This window comes from Carcharodon carcharias, chromosome 6, assembly GCF_017639515.1.
Source record: "Carcharodon carcharias isolate sCarCar2 chromosome 6, sCarCar2.pri, whole genome shotgun sequence".
NCBI classification, from domain to species: domain Eukaryota; kingdom Metazoa; phylum Chordata; class Chondrichthyes; order Lamniformes; family Lamnidae; genus Carcharodon; species Carcharodon carcharias.
Window position 1 is genome coordinate 181,838,392 of NC_054472.1, and position 18,098 is coordinate 181,856,489.

An 18,098-nucleotide genomic window follows, 5' to 3' on the forward strand; every position below is an offset into this window, starting at 1 on the left:
AATAGAATTCTGTTGATGCTGATAACCCACAGCGTTTCATGGATGCCCAGTTTTGGGCTATTAGATCTGTTCTGAATCTATGATATTTAGCACAGTGGTTGTGCCACACAACATGTGTGAAGCTGGGATTTCACCTCCAAAAGGACTGAGAGGTGGTCATTCTTACCAAGACTGTCATAGACAGATGCATCTGCAACAGATAGATTGCTGAGGGCAAGGTTGAGTAGGTTTTCCCCCTCTTGTTGGTTCTCTCACCACCTGCTGCAGGTCCAATCCAGCAAATATATCTTTCAGTACTCAGCCGTTTGGTCAGTAGTGATGCTACCAAAACACTCGAGTTACTGACCTTGAACTCCTCCATCCAGAGTACATTCAGTGCCATTGCTATTCAGTGCTTCTTCCAAGTGGTGTTCGTCATGGAGGAGGAGTAATTCATCAGCTGAGTCCCCCTTTAACTTGTTAGATGGATATCAAAGGTCCCATAGCTGACTGGAGGTAGCTCAACTGGAACCAATTCCAACATCCCTTTAAATTCAGATTAGTTACAACTGATTTTCCAAGAGGGATGGCACAATTTAAACAAGAAACAAGCAGTTGCTCCGGTGTCCTGGCCAACAATCTTCACCTCAAACACTGTCACCAAAAACATACCACCTCTTTGTTAATTGAGAGATCTCACTGTACCTAAACTAGTTACCACACTTGGGTGCATAGCAACAATTCTGCAGTTAAAAGTAATTCATTGCTTCTGTGGTGCTTTGGGGCATTTCGTACAGGTGTGATAATATATTACGAAAAAGCAACTATTGTTTTTCAACTTTCACTGCCAGGTCCTCTGATTACTACCCGGCTGGTAGGATTAGGACCCCCACAAGATTTAAGTCACCCTCGCTCATAACGGCTGTTGTGGCTCAGAGTCCATTTATCTCTGACTGTGCCTCTGTAAAACATTGAGGAACTTTGATCAACAATAAACCCACTAATGTTGCTGTTTTCTCCTCAGCATTTCAGGGTGTTCAGTTGTACATACATCATGCTGAAAGAATGTTTGCAGGAATAAGATGAAACTTTCATATGTTGCTAGTATATGCAGTGATGTCCAAAAGAATGGTAATGTTTATAAGTAAATAAAATAACACACACAAAACCAAAGCAAATTTCATTAACAGCACTGATTATTTGTTACACACACGTACCAAGGTATACAGAACCAAGACAGGTACACAGAGTGAAGATACAGATCAACCATGAAATAACTGAATGGGGGAACTGGCACGATGGCTGAATAGCTTGCTCTTTTAGTATGTCCTTGTCAGTCACCAAGAAACGTAATTCTTGTAAGCAAAGATGAAACTACAATTGTGAAAGGAACTAAACTTGTTAAAACCTGAAGAAAATATTGGCAAAGCAGCCCATTACCAATTTTCAAGAGTAAATTTGAGACATGCCTTAAATCACAATATATTATTCATTGCAAACTCTCAGAATATTCTTTTAACTTTAAATTAGCTGTGATTTGGGAGAAGCGGAAATAAAACATTTCAGAGGGATGTAGAGGATCTACTGATGTGTAACCTGGGCTTTCAATGAGCACAGAGCAAGATGTACGGTTATAATGTTTATGCAACAATTCAAAAAGGCTAAGTGTAGGAAAAATATTAATTCTTGCTCTCTATTATTTGCATGGAATCAACAGTATAAAAAAATGAAACAGTTTGGTCTAAGATCATATTTTGTTAAAATAAGCATATAGAATCACTATGTTACTGGTCAGTTATCCCTATGTACATTTCTGCTTAAACTCAAATTGATAGAGTTATACTGTAATAGATCTAAGAAATATTTTCACCAGCAGGCTTGTTCAAGAGGTAACTAGAACCTTGTGAATTTCAATTTCAAATCAATTTATCACTCTTTTCCTGTTCACAGATAGATTCTAGTTGCCGATTCAATGTCAGTAAGTTAAACAGTTCACGCAATATAAAATCAGGAGTTCAAATGTAAATAGAAAATCAAACCTATAACTGTAAATCATGTTATAATTCAACACACTGTTCATCAAGGGAAAGAGAATGAAGTAATATGCCAGTAACAGTGCTCATGCTGAGGGTCAGATTCTGTTCATGGAAACCATCTGTTTCAGTCCCTTCGAGCCACACCAAACACAAATGATCTTTTAAAAAAATATCCTATTCATTAATGCATCACAGCTGCACCGAGTGTTACTTCATTTTTCCATGGTAACGTCCTTTCTGTTTCAAGGATCTTATTTCAGTTTGGTAGCAACATATTCCTCCATCAATATTGAACACATTCATGTGTTAAATATTAAGAGTTATTGCAAATTCCTGAAATAGAATCGTTTCATTTTAATTAGGGTTACATCAGAACTTGTAAATCCTGAATATATCATGTTCATAACTTTATTTTATATACAATACAGTTTGAATTATTTCTACTGGCTAGTGGCTTAATCATACATTTCAGTTTTTAATAGGAAGTTAATTTAATTTCAAATAATGTTTTATTCATACTCTAAACGTAGTTTAAAATTCCATTCCTTCACCAAAAATATTTTACTCACTACAATCAAAATAACATTGAGAGGGTTATTCTGATTTCAACAATTAGACTTCTGCTTTAGCAACTGTTCAGTCACATTCCACTGATCCTACCATGATAATTAGTAAGTTCTAGCAAAGTCCTCTTAACTCAGTCCAGCTACTGTAAAAGAACATGACAGGCACAACTGAAATATTGTTTTGCTTTCACACAGCACAAGAAGTAATTGCAAAATGATGACAATCCCGAAATTCACAAATAGGCCCCTCCTAATTAAGTCATTTAAAATAACTAAGGAAAAAAATTCTAGAGCTGCTCTTCCCATCCTGTTAAGTTACAAAATAATGCATGTTTAAGATTTTAGGAAGATAAATGTAAAAGCTGGATGATAAATTGTTGCACCTCTTTCTCCCAAGGATTCAAAATGTGAATAGAACTAGCAGATATGACATTTTTTAGAAAAAAAAACACATAACAAATCCCACTTTAAATAAAAAAAATTTTTTAAAAATTGTCCATCATCAACTCTGCACAAATGCCATTTTTTGCCACAAAGTAAATTTTTTACCACTGACCTTTTCGTCAGTATCTATAAACCCTGTGTGCTTATCCTTGGCATTAGTAATATGCGCTTATGAATTTTAGGTATGGCAGTTCAGTTAATAATTGGGCAAATACAACCAGTAAGTGCGTTTTGTGAAAGTGAGCTCATTGTACGATGAGAGAAAGTTCCTTACAAGTTTGATTGAAACCTCATGGAGTCCAAATTATATGCTGCAGTTACCTAACAACACTGCTGCTGCTGCCAGCAGTCCCCTCAGCGGCTGTACAGTCAAGTAACTGAGATGAGTCCACCGTCTCAGGAGGGTCCAAGACCAATTTCAAGAGTTGGTTTCTGCTAACATCTCTGGAGGCAATGGCGTCCCTGGCACAAAAAAACATTGCTACTGAAATGCAAAGAGCTCTTTCTATTTTCATTTGCTGGCCAGGAAGAAAGTTAATAATCGCGCAAAGGAACAGGCTGAATAGTCCTCTGTTGGAGCTGAGCAAAAACAAAAGTACACTGCTCATTTCAAACAGCCAATCCAAGGTTTACCCAAGCAGCTTTAATATGACTGAAACAAGGAAGAACAAAAAGAAGAAATTCCTTCACTTTGATAGATGAACATGTAACTTTGGTCATCACTTTAACACAAAAACAAATGGCATAGCTAAAGTAATGACACATCCCTTAATTTCAAAACAGTTTGAAGTTTTGACAATCAAGCTGATAGCACCACGATTCAATGTCTTGGATAGATGCTGAGGCCGCCTTGTTCCAACAATACCCGAAGCCTAACTTAATTTTAAAAGCAACATTTGGATTTTTTTAAAATAAGGGTCAAATGTCCCTGAAAAGTAAGGGCGATTTGCCAATCAGATCAAATTATACGTCAATCATTTGGTTCTCCATGCAGAAATTGGTACTGTTAATGCTTGCACTAAACTGTTGCTTTTGAAAGTTGACTGCCCATGACATTGCAGAGGGGATGTCAGGACTGTTGGGAATTCTGGTACAAAGTTGCTTAATGGCATCATCACAAACAGATGAACTCTGAAACAGAGAGCTGGATTTTACATTGCTCCACTGGTTTAAGGCTGGGGGGGAAAATAAAATCCAGCAGATGGCCTTCCTGCCACCTATCCAACCGTCCCCGACCTGTCTGAAATTTTACGGGGTACATGCATTAGGCTGCCAATATTTTAGCCTAGGTTGGTGAGGGTAGGTGGAGGAGAACCAGAAAAGACTAAAAACTAAGAAACATGGCAGCTCAAAGGTCCAAGGGGCTTTCAGTGCTCTTGGTAGCCTGAGTGGTCAGGATCTTCACCTTAAGACAGTGGGCCAGATTCTAACTCTGTTTAAATGAATAGGTTTTAAAATGGGTCAAAATTGAGCCCTGTGTTTCATGTGGAATTGTTTAGTTTTTTGGTATTGAAGACTAAGAAGCTGCTGAGAAGTAAACCAATCGCTTAATAAATGATTTTTCTTTTTGTTGCTCTGTAATTAACCCGTGGTCACTGACATGTCTGAACAACCTGATGACACCTTCAGGAATGGACTCTTGCAACGATTGTGTCACTTACACTGGTCAATGACAAGGGCAAGAGGTTTCACTTGAAAATTAAAGGTACAAAAGGTTATGCTTATTGACACAAATATGTGATAGAAAAGCAAATAAAAAAGCATCCCAGTGGGAAAGCTTATAGAAGTTTAGAGACATGAACTATGCAAGCCAAATACAAGCATATGATAAAGTGTCATTGAATATGAGGAGTTTGCATATGAGGAAATTCCCTGACAATAAGCGAAGAAAGGTTTGAACTATCTCTAGACCAAAAATAACTACCAACAGACAACTTGAATTGATCCAAAAAAGAATTATACTGTGTCTTTCACAAACTCAAGATGTCCAAAAATACTTTGAGGCAAATTAAGTGTTTTGAAATATAGGCATTATTGCAATGTAGGCTAATGTGGCAGCCAATTTATACACAGCAAAGTCCCACAAGGGAGGAGGTTCTAAGTGGTCTGGCAAGCTTAAAAGTAGATAAGTCTCCAGGCCCGGATGAATTGTGCCCCAGGCTGTTGAGTGAAGCAAGGGAGGAGAAAGCAGGGGCACTGGCAATAATTTTCAACACCTCTCTAGGCACAGGAGAGGTGCCAGAGGACTGGAGGACAGCCAATGTGGTACCATCATTCAAGAAGGGAGGAAGGGATAAACCAGGGAACTACAGGCCAGTCAGTCTAACCTCAGTGGTGGGGAAATTATTGGAAGCAATTCTGAGGGGCAGAATTAATCTACACTTGGAGAGGCTGGGATTAATCAATGGCAGTTAAGGGGAGGTCATACCTGGCCAATTTGATTGAATTTTTCAAAGAGGTGACCAGGTTTGTAGATGAGGGCAATGCATTTGACGTAGTCTACCTGGACTTCAGCAAGGCTTTTGAAAAGGTCCCACATAGGAGACTGATAGCGAAGATAAGTGCCCATGGGATCCAAGGCAATTTAGCAAATTGGATCCAGAATTGGCTGAGTGGTAGGAAGCAGAAGGTGATGGTAGAGGGTTTTTTTTGTGACTGGATGCCTGTGTCCAGTGGGGTTCCACACGGATTGGTGTTGGATCCCTTGCTGTTTGTGGTATATAAACGATTTAGACTTGAATGTACAAGGGTTGATCACTAAGTTCACGGATGACACAAAAATTGGAGGGGTGGTAAATAGTGAGGAGGATAGCCTTACATTACAGGAGGATAAAGATGGGCTTGTCAGATGGGCTGATCAGTGGCAAAAGGAATTTAATCCAGATAAGTGTGAGGTGATGCACTTGGGCAGGACAAACAAGGCACAGGAATACATGATGAATGGTAGAACCCTGGCTAGTACCAAGGATCAGAGGGACTTTGGTGTGCACATCCAGCAGTCCCTTAAGGTAAGGGACAGGTAGATAAGGTGGTTAAGAAGGCATATGGGATACTTGCCTTTATTAGCTGAGGCATTGAATATAGGAGCAGGAAGGTTATGCTGGAACTGTATAAAACACTGGTTAGGACACAGCTAGAGTACTGCGTGCAGTTCTGGAATACGCATTATAGGAAGGATGTGATTGCACTTGAGAGAGTGCAGAAGAGATTTACCAGGATGTTGCCTGGGCTGGAGAGTACTAGTTATGAGGAGAGATTGGATAGACTGGGGTTATTTTCCCTAGGAGTGGAGCAGATTGAGAGGGGACATGATTGAGGTGTATAAAATTATGAAGGGCATAGATAGGGTAGACAGGGAGGAACTTTCCCTCTTGGTTGAGGGATCAATAACCGGGGGTATAGATTTAAGGTAAAGGGCAGGAGGTTTAGAGGGGATTTGAGGAAGAATTTTTTCACCCAGAGGGTGGTGGGAATCTGGAACTCACTGCCTGAAAGGGTGGTAGAGGCAGAAACCCTCATAACATTTAAGAAGTATTTGGTGTTCACTTGCAATGCCATGGCATACAAGGCTATGGGCCTAGTGCTGAAAAATGGGATTAGAATAGTTAAGCACTTGTTTGACCGGCACAGACTCGATGGGCCGAAGGGCCTTTTTCTGTGCTGTAGACCTCTATGACTCTATAACAGCAAAGAGATTAATGATCAGATAATCTGTTTTTGGTGGTGTTACTTAAAAAACTTTAGCCAAGAAACTGCAAAAACTCAACTACTCTTCTTCAAGTATCACCACGGGATCTTTTACATACAAACGAGAAGGCAACCTGTAGTATCAATGAGCATCCTATTGCAAAAACAGTATGATCAACAATAATACGATAAAGTATGGAAACTATTTAATAGATAATACTACATGATGAAATTCCCCTGTAAAAAACACCCCTGCTCTTGTTCAAATAGCACCATTCTTCAAATGATGCAGCCATCGAATTTTTATTTTTATATTACTTTGCCCACATTTATAATGGATAAAATGTAAAGATGTCACGCTGTACTTAGATCCTGCTATTAGTGGTGGCATTAAATACTGCTAACACAATTAGCAGATGTAAAATTTTTGATTTTTCACATATAAATGCTTTTGTCACCTCTCCAGGCTTAATATCAATCGATGTGAAGATAATATTTTTGGGAATATGCTGGTATTCAGTAAAGGCGGCTGTGTGAGTGTCCCCATGGGTAATTAAACTGGGGTAAGGTTAGTGAAGACAGCTTGTTTGTAGGAACTGTGTAACTTTAATCTTCTATGTTTAAGTTTTTATTTATTCTTGTTAATACATTTTTTAATTTAAAAATCCTAATAATGCCCCTGAGATCAGTAGTTTCCCCTCATTTGCAAAATATAAAAAAACTTATGATCAGTAAGAAACGTTGCCCTCTGGGTTATGGCTTGCTCAGCGAATAGCATCAGCTGCGATTGTAACAAATTTGGGGGTTCTTTGCGGGATTTAAAATTCCTTGACTGAATTTGTAATTTGTGAATTTAAAGGGTATGAGTACGAGGAGCATACTGAACTCAGGAGTTTTATGTTGAGGGATTTTGAAGTGCTTGGACTGCAACATGGCTTTGGTAATTGCTAAGACTTTTCTGGGAGTTAAAGATGTGACTTTGGAGAATTTAAAATCTCTGACTAAAACTCAGCTGACAGAGTTAGCAGATGAAGTCCAGGTAGAAATAAAAGCAGAATTCTAAGGCTTACATGGTTAAAGTACTTACACAGCATTTAAAGTTAAAGGAGGAGACACATGGAGTAAAATCTTTAGCTCGGCAGGTTGGTGGGCATGCGCCCGACACGCTCCAGCATAAAATGACGTGAGCGTCCCGATGTCAACGCGCAGTCATGCGATATTTCGGTTGGCAGGCACCCGCCAGAGTGGCAGCTTGCCCCAGAGTCAGCTGCGCGCCGGCCAACAAATAAAAGGCCATTAATATTAAGGCCATTAAAGTCATCATTAAAAGAAAATTTTCACTGCCTTTCCGACCTAGGCAGGATGAGGTTTCCGAAAGCAAATATAAATTTTAAAATTAAATTCATAACATGTCCCTGCTCATGTGACAGAGAGGAACAAGAAAAGGAAAAGAAAAAATTACAAGACATAGAAATGCAAAAGCTTGAGCTTCAACCTTAGAGAGAGAAATTAGCAAGTGAGGAAAGTGAGAAGGAAAGAGATAGAGAGCTTCTGAGAGAGGAAGAAGCCAGACAGTATGAATTGTCTAAAGTGAAGCCTAGAATAAAGGAGGGAAGGAGAGATAGTGATTTAGATGGTGACTTTGATTCCTTTGAGGAATTTGACTTAACTAAAAATCTTCGGTTAGTGCCTAAATTTACAGAGGATGGAGTTGAAAGATATTTCACTTAATTTGAAATTAAACTGGCCAACAGAGGCTTGGACTATAATGTTGCATAGTGTTTTAGACTCATAGACACGGATGTTTAGAGCACAGAAGCTGGTCATTTGGCCCATTGTGTCTGCACCAGTCTACAAAGATCTGACTACACTAATCCCACTTTCCAGCACTTGGCCCATAACCCTGGAGGCTATGGCAATGCAATTGAATATCTATAAACTTCTTAAATGTTACGTGAATTTCTGAGTCAACTGCCCTTTCAGGCAGTGAGTTCCAGACTCCCACCACCCTCTGGGTGAAAACAATTCTCCTCAACTCCCCACTTAGCCTTCTACCTCTTACCTTAAATCTATACCCCCTGGTTATTGACCCCTCTACTATCGGAAAAAGTGCCTTCCTATCCACCCTATCGCTGCCCCTCATAATCTGTCAGGTCCCCTCTCAACTTCACTACTCCGAGGAAATTAACCCTAGCCTATCCAATCTTTGCTCATTGCTCAGACCCTCCAGCCCAGGCAGCATCCTGGTAAATCTTCTCTGCACTCTCTCCAGTGCAATCTCATCCTTCCTATAATGTGGTGACCAGAACTGCACACATTACTCCAGTTATGGCCTAACCATCGTTTTATACAGTTCCAGCAGAACTTCCCTGCTCTTGTATTCTACACCTCAGCTAATAAAGGCAAGTATCCCAAATGCCTTCTTAATCACCTTGTCTGCCTGCTCTGCTACCTTCAGGGATCTGTGGATATGCACACCAAGGTCCCTCTGATCTTCAGTACTGTCCCGGGTCCTACCATTCATAGCGTCTTCTACCTTACCTTGTTCGACCTCCCCAAGTGCTTTACCTCACATTTTTCTGGGTTGAATTCCATTTCCCACTGCCCTGCCCACCTGAACTGTCTATTGATATCTTCCTGCAGTTTATGGCTGTCCTCCTCACTATTTACCATCCTACCAATTTTCGTGTCATCCGGGAACTTCTGGATCATACCCTCTTACATTTAAACCCAAATTATTTATGTACACCACAAACAGCAAGGGCCCCAGCATCGAGCCCTAGAAACATCCTTCTGCCATCATCCAATGCTTCCTGCCTCTCAGCCAATTTTGGATCCAACGTGCCAGGTTTGCCTTGGATCCCATGGGATCTTACTTTCTTGACCAGTCTTCCATGAGGGATTTTAACAAAAGCTTTGCTAAAGTCCATGTAGATCACATCAAATGCATCACCCTCATCAACATTCCTGGTTACATCCTCAAAAAATTCAATCAAATTGGTCAAACACAACCTTCCCTTAACAAATCCATGCTGACTATCTCTGATTAATTCATGTCTCTCCAAGTGCAGATAGATTCTGTCCCTCAGAATTCTTTCTAGTAGCTTCCCCACCACCGAGGTTAGGCTGATTGGTATGTAATTTCCTGGTCTATCCCTTCCTCCCTTTTTTAATAATGGGACAATGTTCGTCCTGTGGCCTAAGAGGATTTGAAGATTACTGCCAAGGCCCCTGATATCTCTTTCCTTGCCTCCCTCAACAGCCTGGGAAACAACTCATCCGGGCCTACGGATTTATCCACTTTTAAGGCTGTTAAACCTGCTAGCAGCTCCTTTCTCTCTATGTTAATTTCCTTTAATATTGCACAGTCCTCCACACTGATTCCTGTACCTCTGTTATCCTTTTCTATTGTGAAGACCGACACAAAGTATTCGTGGAGGATTGTACCCACGGCTTCCGGGTCCACGCACAGATTATCTTTACGGTCCATAATTGGCCCTTCTCTTTCCCTAGTTATTCTCTTGCTCTTTATATATTTTTTTTAAAAACCCTTTGGGTTTTCCTTTATTCTACCCACCAATGCTTTCTCATGCACTCTCTTAGCTTTCCTAATTTCCTTTTTTATGTTCCCCCCTTCACTTTTTATACTTCTCTAGGGACTCTGCCGCATTGAGCCCTTGGTATCTGCCATGAGCTTCTCTTTTTTCTTAATCCTAACCTTTATGTCCCTTGACATCCAGGGTTCTCCAGATTTGGTCCCCCTCTTTGTCTTTACGGGAACATGTTTGCCCTGTACTCTCGCTATTACGTCCTTCAATGCCTCCCACTGCTCTGACACAGTTTTATCTGCAAGTAGCTGCTCCCAGTCCACTTGGGCCAAATTGTATCTCATCTTAGTAAAATTAGCCTTTCCCCAGTTTAGGACTGTTATTCCTGGCCCAACCTCATCCTTTTCTAGAACTATCCTAAAATTAACTGAATTATGGTCACTATCTCTAAAATACTCCCCTACCGATACACCTTCCACCTGCCTGGGCTCATTTCCGAATATTAGATCCAGAACTGCTACCTCTCTTGTTGGGCTTTCTGCGTACTAGCTAAAAAGGTTCTCCTGGATGCAACTTAAGAATTTTGCTCCCTCCCTATCTTGCACAGTAAAACAATCCCAGTTGATATTTGGGTAGTTAAAATTCCCTACTATTGCTGCCCTATTACTCTTACACTTCTCTGAAATTTGATTACATATTTGATCCTCTATCTCTCCCTGAGTATTTGGGGGCCTATAGTACACACCCAACAGCATATTTGCCCCTTTTTCGTTTTTTACTTCTACCCATATGGTCTCATTTGATAATCCTTCCAAGATATCATTCCTCCTCACTGCTTTAATTGATTCCTTGATCAATATTGCAACCGCACCCCCCCTCTCTATCTCGTCGGAATGCCTTATAGCCAGGAATGTTGAGCTGCCAATCCTGCCCATCTTTTAGCCAAGTCTCGGTTATGGTTATGATATCATACTCCCATGTGCCTATCTGTGCCCTCAATTCATCTGTCTTATTCCTCAGGCTCCTTGCATCAAAATGTATTCCATTTAGCCTTGCTAAACTCACTTCCTTCTTATCTAACCTATGTTTCCTCTGTCTTCCAGGCTCACTTACTAGTATTTTAACCTCTAATTCCATATCTGCTTCACCACCCTCTGAACTACTTTTCAGGATCCCATCCCCCTGCCAATTTAGTTTAAATCTGCCCCAACAACATTGGCAAACCTCCCCACGAGGATGCTGGTCCCGTTCCTGTTCAGATGTAACCCGTCCAACTTGCACATTTCGCACCTCCCCCAGAAATGGTCCCAATGCCCCAGGAATCTAAAGCCCCCCTCTTGCACCATCTCTCCAGCCATGCATTCATCTGCTCTATCCTTCTGTTCCTATACTCACTACTACGTGGCAGCATGAATAATCCGAAGATTACTACCTTTGAAGTCCCGCTTTTCAATTTCCTACCTAACACCCTAAAGTCTGCTTGCAGTACCTCATTTCTCTTTGTTCCTATGTCATTGATCCCAACATGGACCACGACCTCTGGCTGTTCACCCTCCCCCTTCAGAATGCCCTGCAACTGTTCTGTAACATCCTTGACCCTTGCACCCAAGAGGCAACATACCATCCTGGAGTCACGTCTATGGCCACAGAAGCGCCTGTCTACTCCCCTCACTAATGAATCCCCTACCACTATTGTCCTTCCACACTTCTTCCTCCCACCCTGAGCAGCTGGACCATCCACAGTGCCATGACCTTGGCTCTGGTTGTCCTCCACAGAGGAACCATCACTCTCACCGTTTTACAAGGCCGAGAAATGGTTTGCGAGCGAGATGCACTTGGGGGATTTCCTCACTACCTGCCTGGTCCCCTTCTTCTGTATGGTGGTCACCCATCGCCTCTCAGCTTGCACTTCCTTAAGCTGTAGAGTGACCACGTCCTGAAACGCGCTATCCATGAACCTCTTAGCCTCATGAACGTGCCGTAGCGCCCCCCAGCTGCCACTCAAGCTCCAAAACGCGAAGCTCAAGTTGCTCCAGTCGGAGACACCTCCTGCACACATGGTCATCCAGACCGCCAGCAGCGTCTAGCATTTCCCAGGTACAGCATTGAATGTGTTTGCTAGCTTATCAGAGGAGCAATCTGCAGTCTACGAAGTAGTAAAAAGGCAATACTAAATGCTTATGAGCTTGCCTGCTTATCAGTTGAAGTTTAGGACTGTAAAAAAATGAAATCTAATCGAGCATTTGTAGAGTTTACAAGAGAAAAAGAAACTCTCTGGGGTCATTGGTTTAGGGCATTAAAGTTAGACAAGACTTTTGAAAATGTGAGAGAGATTATGCTTATGGAAGAATTTAGAAATATTTTTCCAGTAACTGTCAAGACATATTCAGATGAAAGACAAAGTGAAAAGATCAGGGGAGCTGCTGTTTTAGCCAATATTTATGATATTTCACAGACAGTTGAGTGTGGGAAAGGATCATATGGGAGTCAGCAAGGGAATTGGAGATATAGAAAAGCTAGTGATGGTAAAAGCGTTAGTAATACAACCATAAGACATAGGAGCAGAAATTAGGCCATTCGGCCCATCGAGTCTGCTCCGCCATTCAATCATGGCTGATAAGTTTCTCAATCCCATTCTCCCGCCTTCTCCCCGTAACCTTTAATCCCCTTACCAATCAAGAACCTATCCATCTAGCCCTTCAACTTATTCCTCTAATAAGGAACAAGTTGAAGGGCACCAGTCTGTTAGAGATGCAAAGTAGGAGGCAGAAGCAGAGAAAGAAAAGTAGTATGCTACCATTGTAACAGGGCTGGACATACAAGATCAAATTGTTGGAGGTTAAATGAGAAAGCGATTGCAGTGATAGGAAGTCAAAAGAGCTCTGTAAGTAAAAGTGCTTTGGAATCTGAGATCCAGGTGCAAGGCAGACTGTACAGGTGAAAAAGGAAGAGTCAGTATTAGTTAGAGAGGTGGGAATGTGTTCACAACAAGGATGTTCTGAAAGGCAAGTTACAGAGATGTTTAAAGATTTTATATGCGAAGAGAAAGTATATCCATGTGTTCCAGAGAGAGCAGGAAAGAATGTATCTTAAGAAATACAGGGGCTAGCCAGTCATTAGTGTTATGGAATAATGCCATCTGCTGTCCAGAAGGGTTGTTGCAGAAGAAAGTGTTAGCTAGTGGAATTCGTGAAGGATTCAAGCCTATTTCATTATATAAAGTAAATTTAAAGAGTGCTTTGAAAACAATAGAGCTGATTTTTGGAGTGGTGGAGAAATTGCCCATTGCAGGAATTCAATTTACTCTAGGGAAAAATATAGCTGGATCACAAATATTGACTACACCTACTATAGTAGAGGAACCTGCTGAGATTCAATCAAGTGGTTTACAGAAGGAGCATCCTGAATTGTTTCCAGATTGTGCAGTGATGAGGTCACAGATAAACAAACTTTAATAGGAAGAGGAAAATTCTAAAATACAGGATACTGAACCTCAGCTGGTTGGAGCAATCTCTGAAAAGATTACTCAGGGAGAGAAGATTAGAGAGAATGAGACTGAGGTGTTTAGTTCCTTGAAGTTAGTGGAGTTACAGCAACAGGATCCAGACTTAAAGCAGTTATACCAATCAGCTTATTCTGAAACTGAAGCAGAATACATTCCTGGATGTTATTACCTTAAAGACAATGTGTTAAAGAGGAAATGTCCCGGCAGGTGAAAAGTGCGTGATAGTGCACCAAGTAGTGACACCATCTGGGTGCCTGAATGAAATTTTAAGAGTGGCTCATGAAATCCTGGGCTGGACATTTGGGAATTAGGAAAACTCAAACTAAGATACAAAAACATTTGTATTGGCCCGGACTACATAAAGATGTATTTGAATTCTTCAAACAAGCCACACATATCAAGTGATGGGAAAACCTCAAGCAGTAATTAAATCTGCACCTTTTCAAGCTTTTGGGGACCCTGTTAGTAGGGCCCTGGTTGATTGTGTAGGACCCCTCCTAAGGCTAAAAATGGGAATCAGCATTTACTGACAATCATGGATGTGTCCACGACATTTCCAGAAGCAATGCTTTTAAGGAAAATCACAGAAAAGGCAATTATAGAAGAGTTGACCAAATTTTTTACATAATATGGGTTACCAAAGGAAATACAGTCGGATCAGCGTTCAAATTTCACAACTTTTAAAAGACGTAATGAACAGCCTTGGAATAAAGCAATTTAGGTCATTAGCCTATCACCCTGAATGTGGGCATCAAACTTTAAAGACTATGACTAGAGCATATAGTCAAGACTACCCACGTGATTGGGATTGAGGGATTCCATTCTTGTTGTTTGCTATTAGGGACACCCCTAATGAGTCAAAAAAGTTTAGTCCTTTCGCGTTCATTTATGGTCATGAAGTAAGGAGACCATCAAACTGATTCAGGAGAAACTGGTGAGTCAAAGTTCTGAAACAACTCTCCTGGGTTATGTGATGAAATTCAGAGAAAGACTAAGTAGGGCATGTGAGGTAATGCTCATAGGATAATGCTCATTTGGAGAGCTGGTGCAGACACGATGGGCCAAATGACCTCCTTCTGTGCCATTAAAATTCTGTGATTCTGTGAGCTAGCTGGGGAACATTTAAAGATATCTCAACAAGTAATGAAGGCAAATGCGGATAAAAAGACAAAGGCTCATAGCTTTGTGGTTGGGGGAAAAGGTATTAGTGTTGTTGCCAGTGTCTGGTAAACTACCAGATCAAAAAGAGACTGAATGAGGTAAACTATGTAGTAAAAATCCCAGATAGAAGAAGGAGTCAATGAGTATGCCATGTGAAAATGCTAAAAAGGTACTTTGATAGAAAGGATAAACATAAGGGGATACTGGTAGTTGTCGGTAAGGAGGAGGAAACAAATTAAAGATTCTGAAATTGACCTTCCACTGATTACATTCGACAATGAGGGAGTACTTAAGAATCTAAATGTGATACTAAGTTGCCTTCCAGAAAACTGTCGAAGTGATTTATAAGAGCTGTTGCAGTCACACAAAGCAATTTGTTGAAATAGACCAGGGAAGACAAATTTGGCTTTGTATGATGTTGATGTGGGGTATTCAGTTTCAATAAGGCAACACCCACATAGATTAAATCCAGCGAAATGTGCTCAAATGAGGAAAGAAATTAAATTTATCCTTGAAAATGACATCATAGAGCCTAGTCACAGTAATTGGACTTCACCCATTGCAATGGTGCCAAAACCAGATGGATCACAAGGATTGGTTACCCCAAAGTAAATACAGCGACAAAGGCAGATTCATATCCTATTCCACAATTGGAGGATTGAATTGAAAAAGTGGGACAGTCGGCGTTTATTACAAAAATTTACTTGCTGCGAGGATATTGGCAAATGAGATATCAGCTTTTCTGACACTGGATGGTCTTTATCAGTGCAAAGTAATGCCCTTTGGTATGAAAAATGCACCAGCCACATCTTACAGACTAACAAAGTGATTGAAAGATTAAGCAATTGTGTTGTCTATATTGATGACTTAAAGATATTCAGTCAAACCTGGGAGGAACAGCTACGGCATTCAAAGGAACTGTTTGACTGACTTCAGGAAGCCAATTTGGTTGCAAATTTGGCTAAAAGTGAATTTGCTAAACATATTTAGGCCACACTGTTGGACATGGTCAAGTGGCCCCAGGAGATGCAAAAGTAAAAGCTATCATAGAGTTCCAATGCGTACAACAGAACGGGAAGTTTTGAGATTTCTGGGCATGAGCGAATATTATCGGAAATTCGTGCCAAATTTCAGCAGTGCAATTGCTCCACTCCATTGAAAAAGAACAGGAAATTCCAATGGATACAGGAGTATCAGAATGCATTCGACAGCTTGAAAGCTGTGCTTACCATACCTGTTCCAGCAGCATCTGATTATACAAAGCAGTTTAAGATGCTGTTGACTCCAGTGATGTGGGTGTTGGTGCTGTGTTGCTACAAAATGATAAACTGTGACTGGAGAAACCAGTGGGATATTTCTCACGGAAGTTGAATGTGCATCAGAAGAAATATTCAGCTATAGAAAAAGAGACTTTAACTTTGGTTTTAGCTTTGCAGCATTTTTAAGTCCATGTTGCAAATAACTCTTCAAAAACAGATATACATACTAACCACACTCCTTTGAAGTTTGTGGAAAAGTTTTGAGATAAAAACGCTAGATTGTTCCAGTGAAGTTTGTTATTGCAACCACACAATTTCAAAATTGTACATGTGCCTGGGAGAGAATTTAATTGCAGATGCCAAGAGCTTAAATTCAAAAGGAGATGGATGTTGGGAAATTGAGAATGGACTGGAATGAACTTTATTCTTACAAAACAATTGTATATGTATTCATGTCGATGCATGTACAACATAGTGTAATGTATTTGCGCATAGATAAGTCGTGTAATACAACGTGGGTTGCGAGAATGCACACACTTGTGTGGAATATGACGGTCCATGTTTGTCCACTGGGGCAGTGTGAGGATGATACCCTTTACAATATTGGCTTACAGGGGTGTGTGTGTATGTGCGTGTGTGTGTCTGTGTGTGTGTGTGTGTCTGTGTGTCCATGTAATTAAACTGGGAAAAGATTATTAAATTCACCTTGTCTGTAGAAACTGAGAGGTGAAAGGTAAAGGTGCTAGATGCATGCATTTGTAATGAGAGACCATGATGAATTTGGAATTACAAATAAACGGTTTAAGTTTTAAGATTTGCATTAGGTGATAGGTAAGGGCTTGACTTTTCAGCTGTGAAAAGTTGTGAATTTGAAGCAGCCATCCAGTTTCAGGCGAGAAAAGTCCTTGTTTTCAGGAAGTTGTCTATTTCTAAACTTCCTCCATATTTCGGAACAGAGTGAGAGATTGCTATTAAAGTAGCAGCAGGTTTTCCCTTGGGTAATATTGCTGGATTTTTATGGTTAAAAATCTATAAGGGAGCCATTGCCAAGTAGTTTACTTATGTGTTCTGAACAAGTGGGTTTTTTTAGGGAATGTTTTGTAAGACTGTTTCATTGGTGTAACTTTAATCGAGTGTTTAATTTCATTTTTCTTCTTAACAAATCTTTTAATTTAAAAATCCTAAAAGTGTTACCGGGACTCTATGGGCAGAATTTCCCGTTGTTTTGGGGGGGGGGCGAGCAGACCTGATCGCCACCCGTGATCGGGTACATGCCGCCATTTTACGCGGGAGGGCCAATTAAGACCCAGCCAGCATATTTGCCGAATCCCGTGGATAGCAGGAGTGTACGGGCGGCGGTGGGCATGCACAGGCCGCCGGGTCAATGGTGAGCCGGCAGTCTGTTTGAAAGAAGGTCGGTGGCAGCCTCCTGTTGGCTGGTGACAATGGCCAGTTCAGGGGTGCACCACAGGGGGTCTGCTGAGCAGGCCAGGCTGGAGGGAAGGGCAGAAGAGCAGGCCAGGCTGCAGGGTTTGTCACAGGAGCAGGGCAAGCTGAAGGGTAGGCCAGCGGTGGGCCAATGTGTCCCTCATTTTTCAGATGATTGCCTTGCTGCCCTCCTCGAGGAGCTGGCAGCATGGTGGGAGGCGTTGGTCCCCCAGGATGGAAGGAGGAGACCCCCCAACAAGACCAAAAAGTGCCTGGGAGGAGGCAGCGGTGAGCTTCCGCAACGTAGTGTGGTGCACCTGGATCCAGTGCCATAAGCGCTTCAACGATTTGTCACACTCTGGCAGGGTAAGTACCATGTTGGCACTGGGCATTTAACCCAGCAGGTAGCCTTAGCCTTTGAGGACCCCCCCTTCCCCTCCCCCCCAAATCTTCCTGTTGTGACTGCATTGAATCATGTTGGGCAT

General features: G+C 41.2%; 1 protein-coding gene across 8 annotated transcripts in view; it reads right to left on the reverse strand.

The window, feature by feature from the left end:
- LOC121278899 (vacuolar protein sorting-associated protein 13B-like) overlaps positions 1-18,098 on the reverse strand; it is a 1,102,197-nt gene that overhangs the window by 441,719 nt on the left and 642,380 nt on the right. Inside the window, exon 23 of one of the 8 annotated variants that reach the window (XM_041189403.1) lies at positions 1,811-2,348. The exons of the other annotated variants lie outside the window; for them this stretch is intronic. Coding sequence (XP_041045337.1) covers positions 2,322-2,348 — 27 coding nt within the window. The 3' untranslated portion in view covers positions 1,811-2,321. Of the gene's footprint in view, positions 1-1,810; positions 2,349-18,098 lie in introns of those variants that run through there. 8 annotated transcript variants of the gene reach the window in all.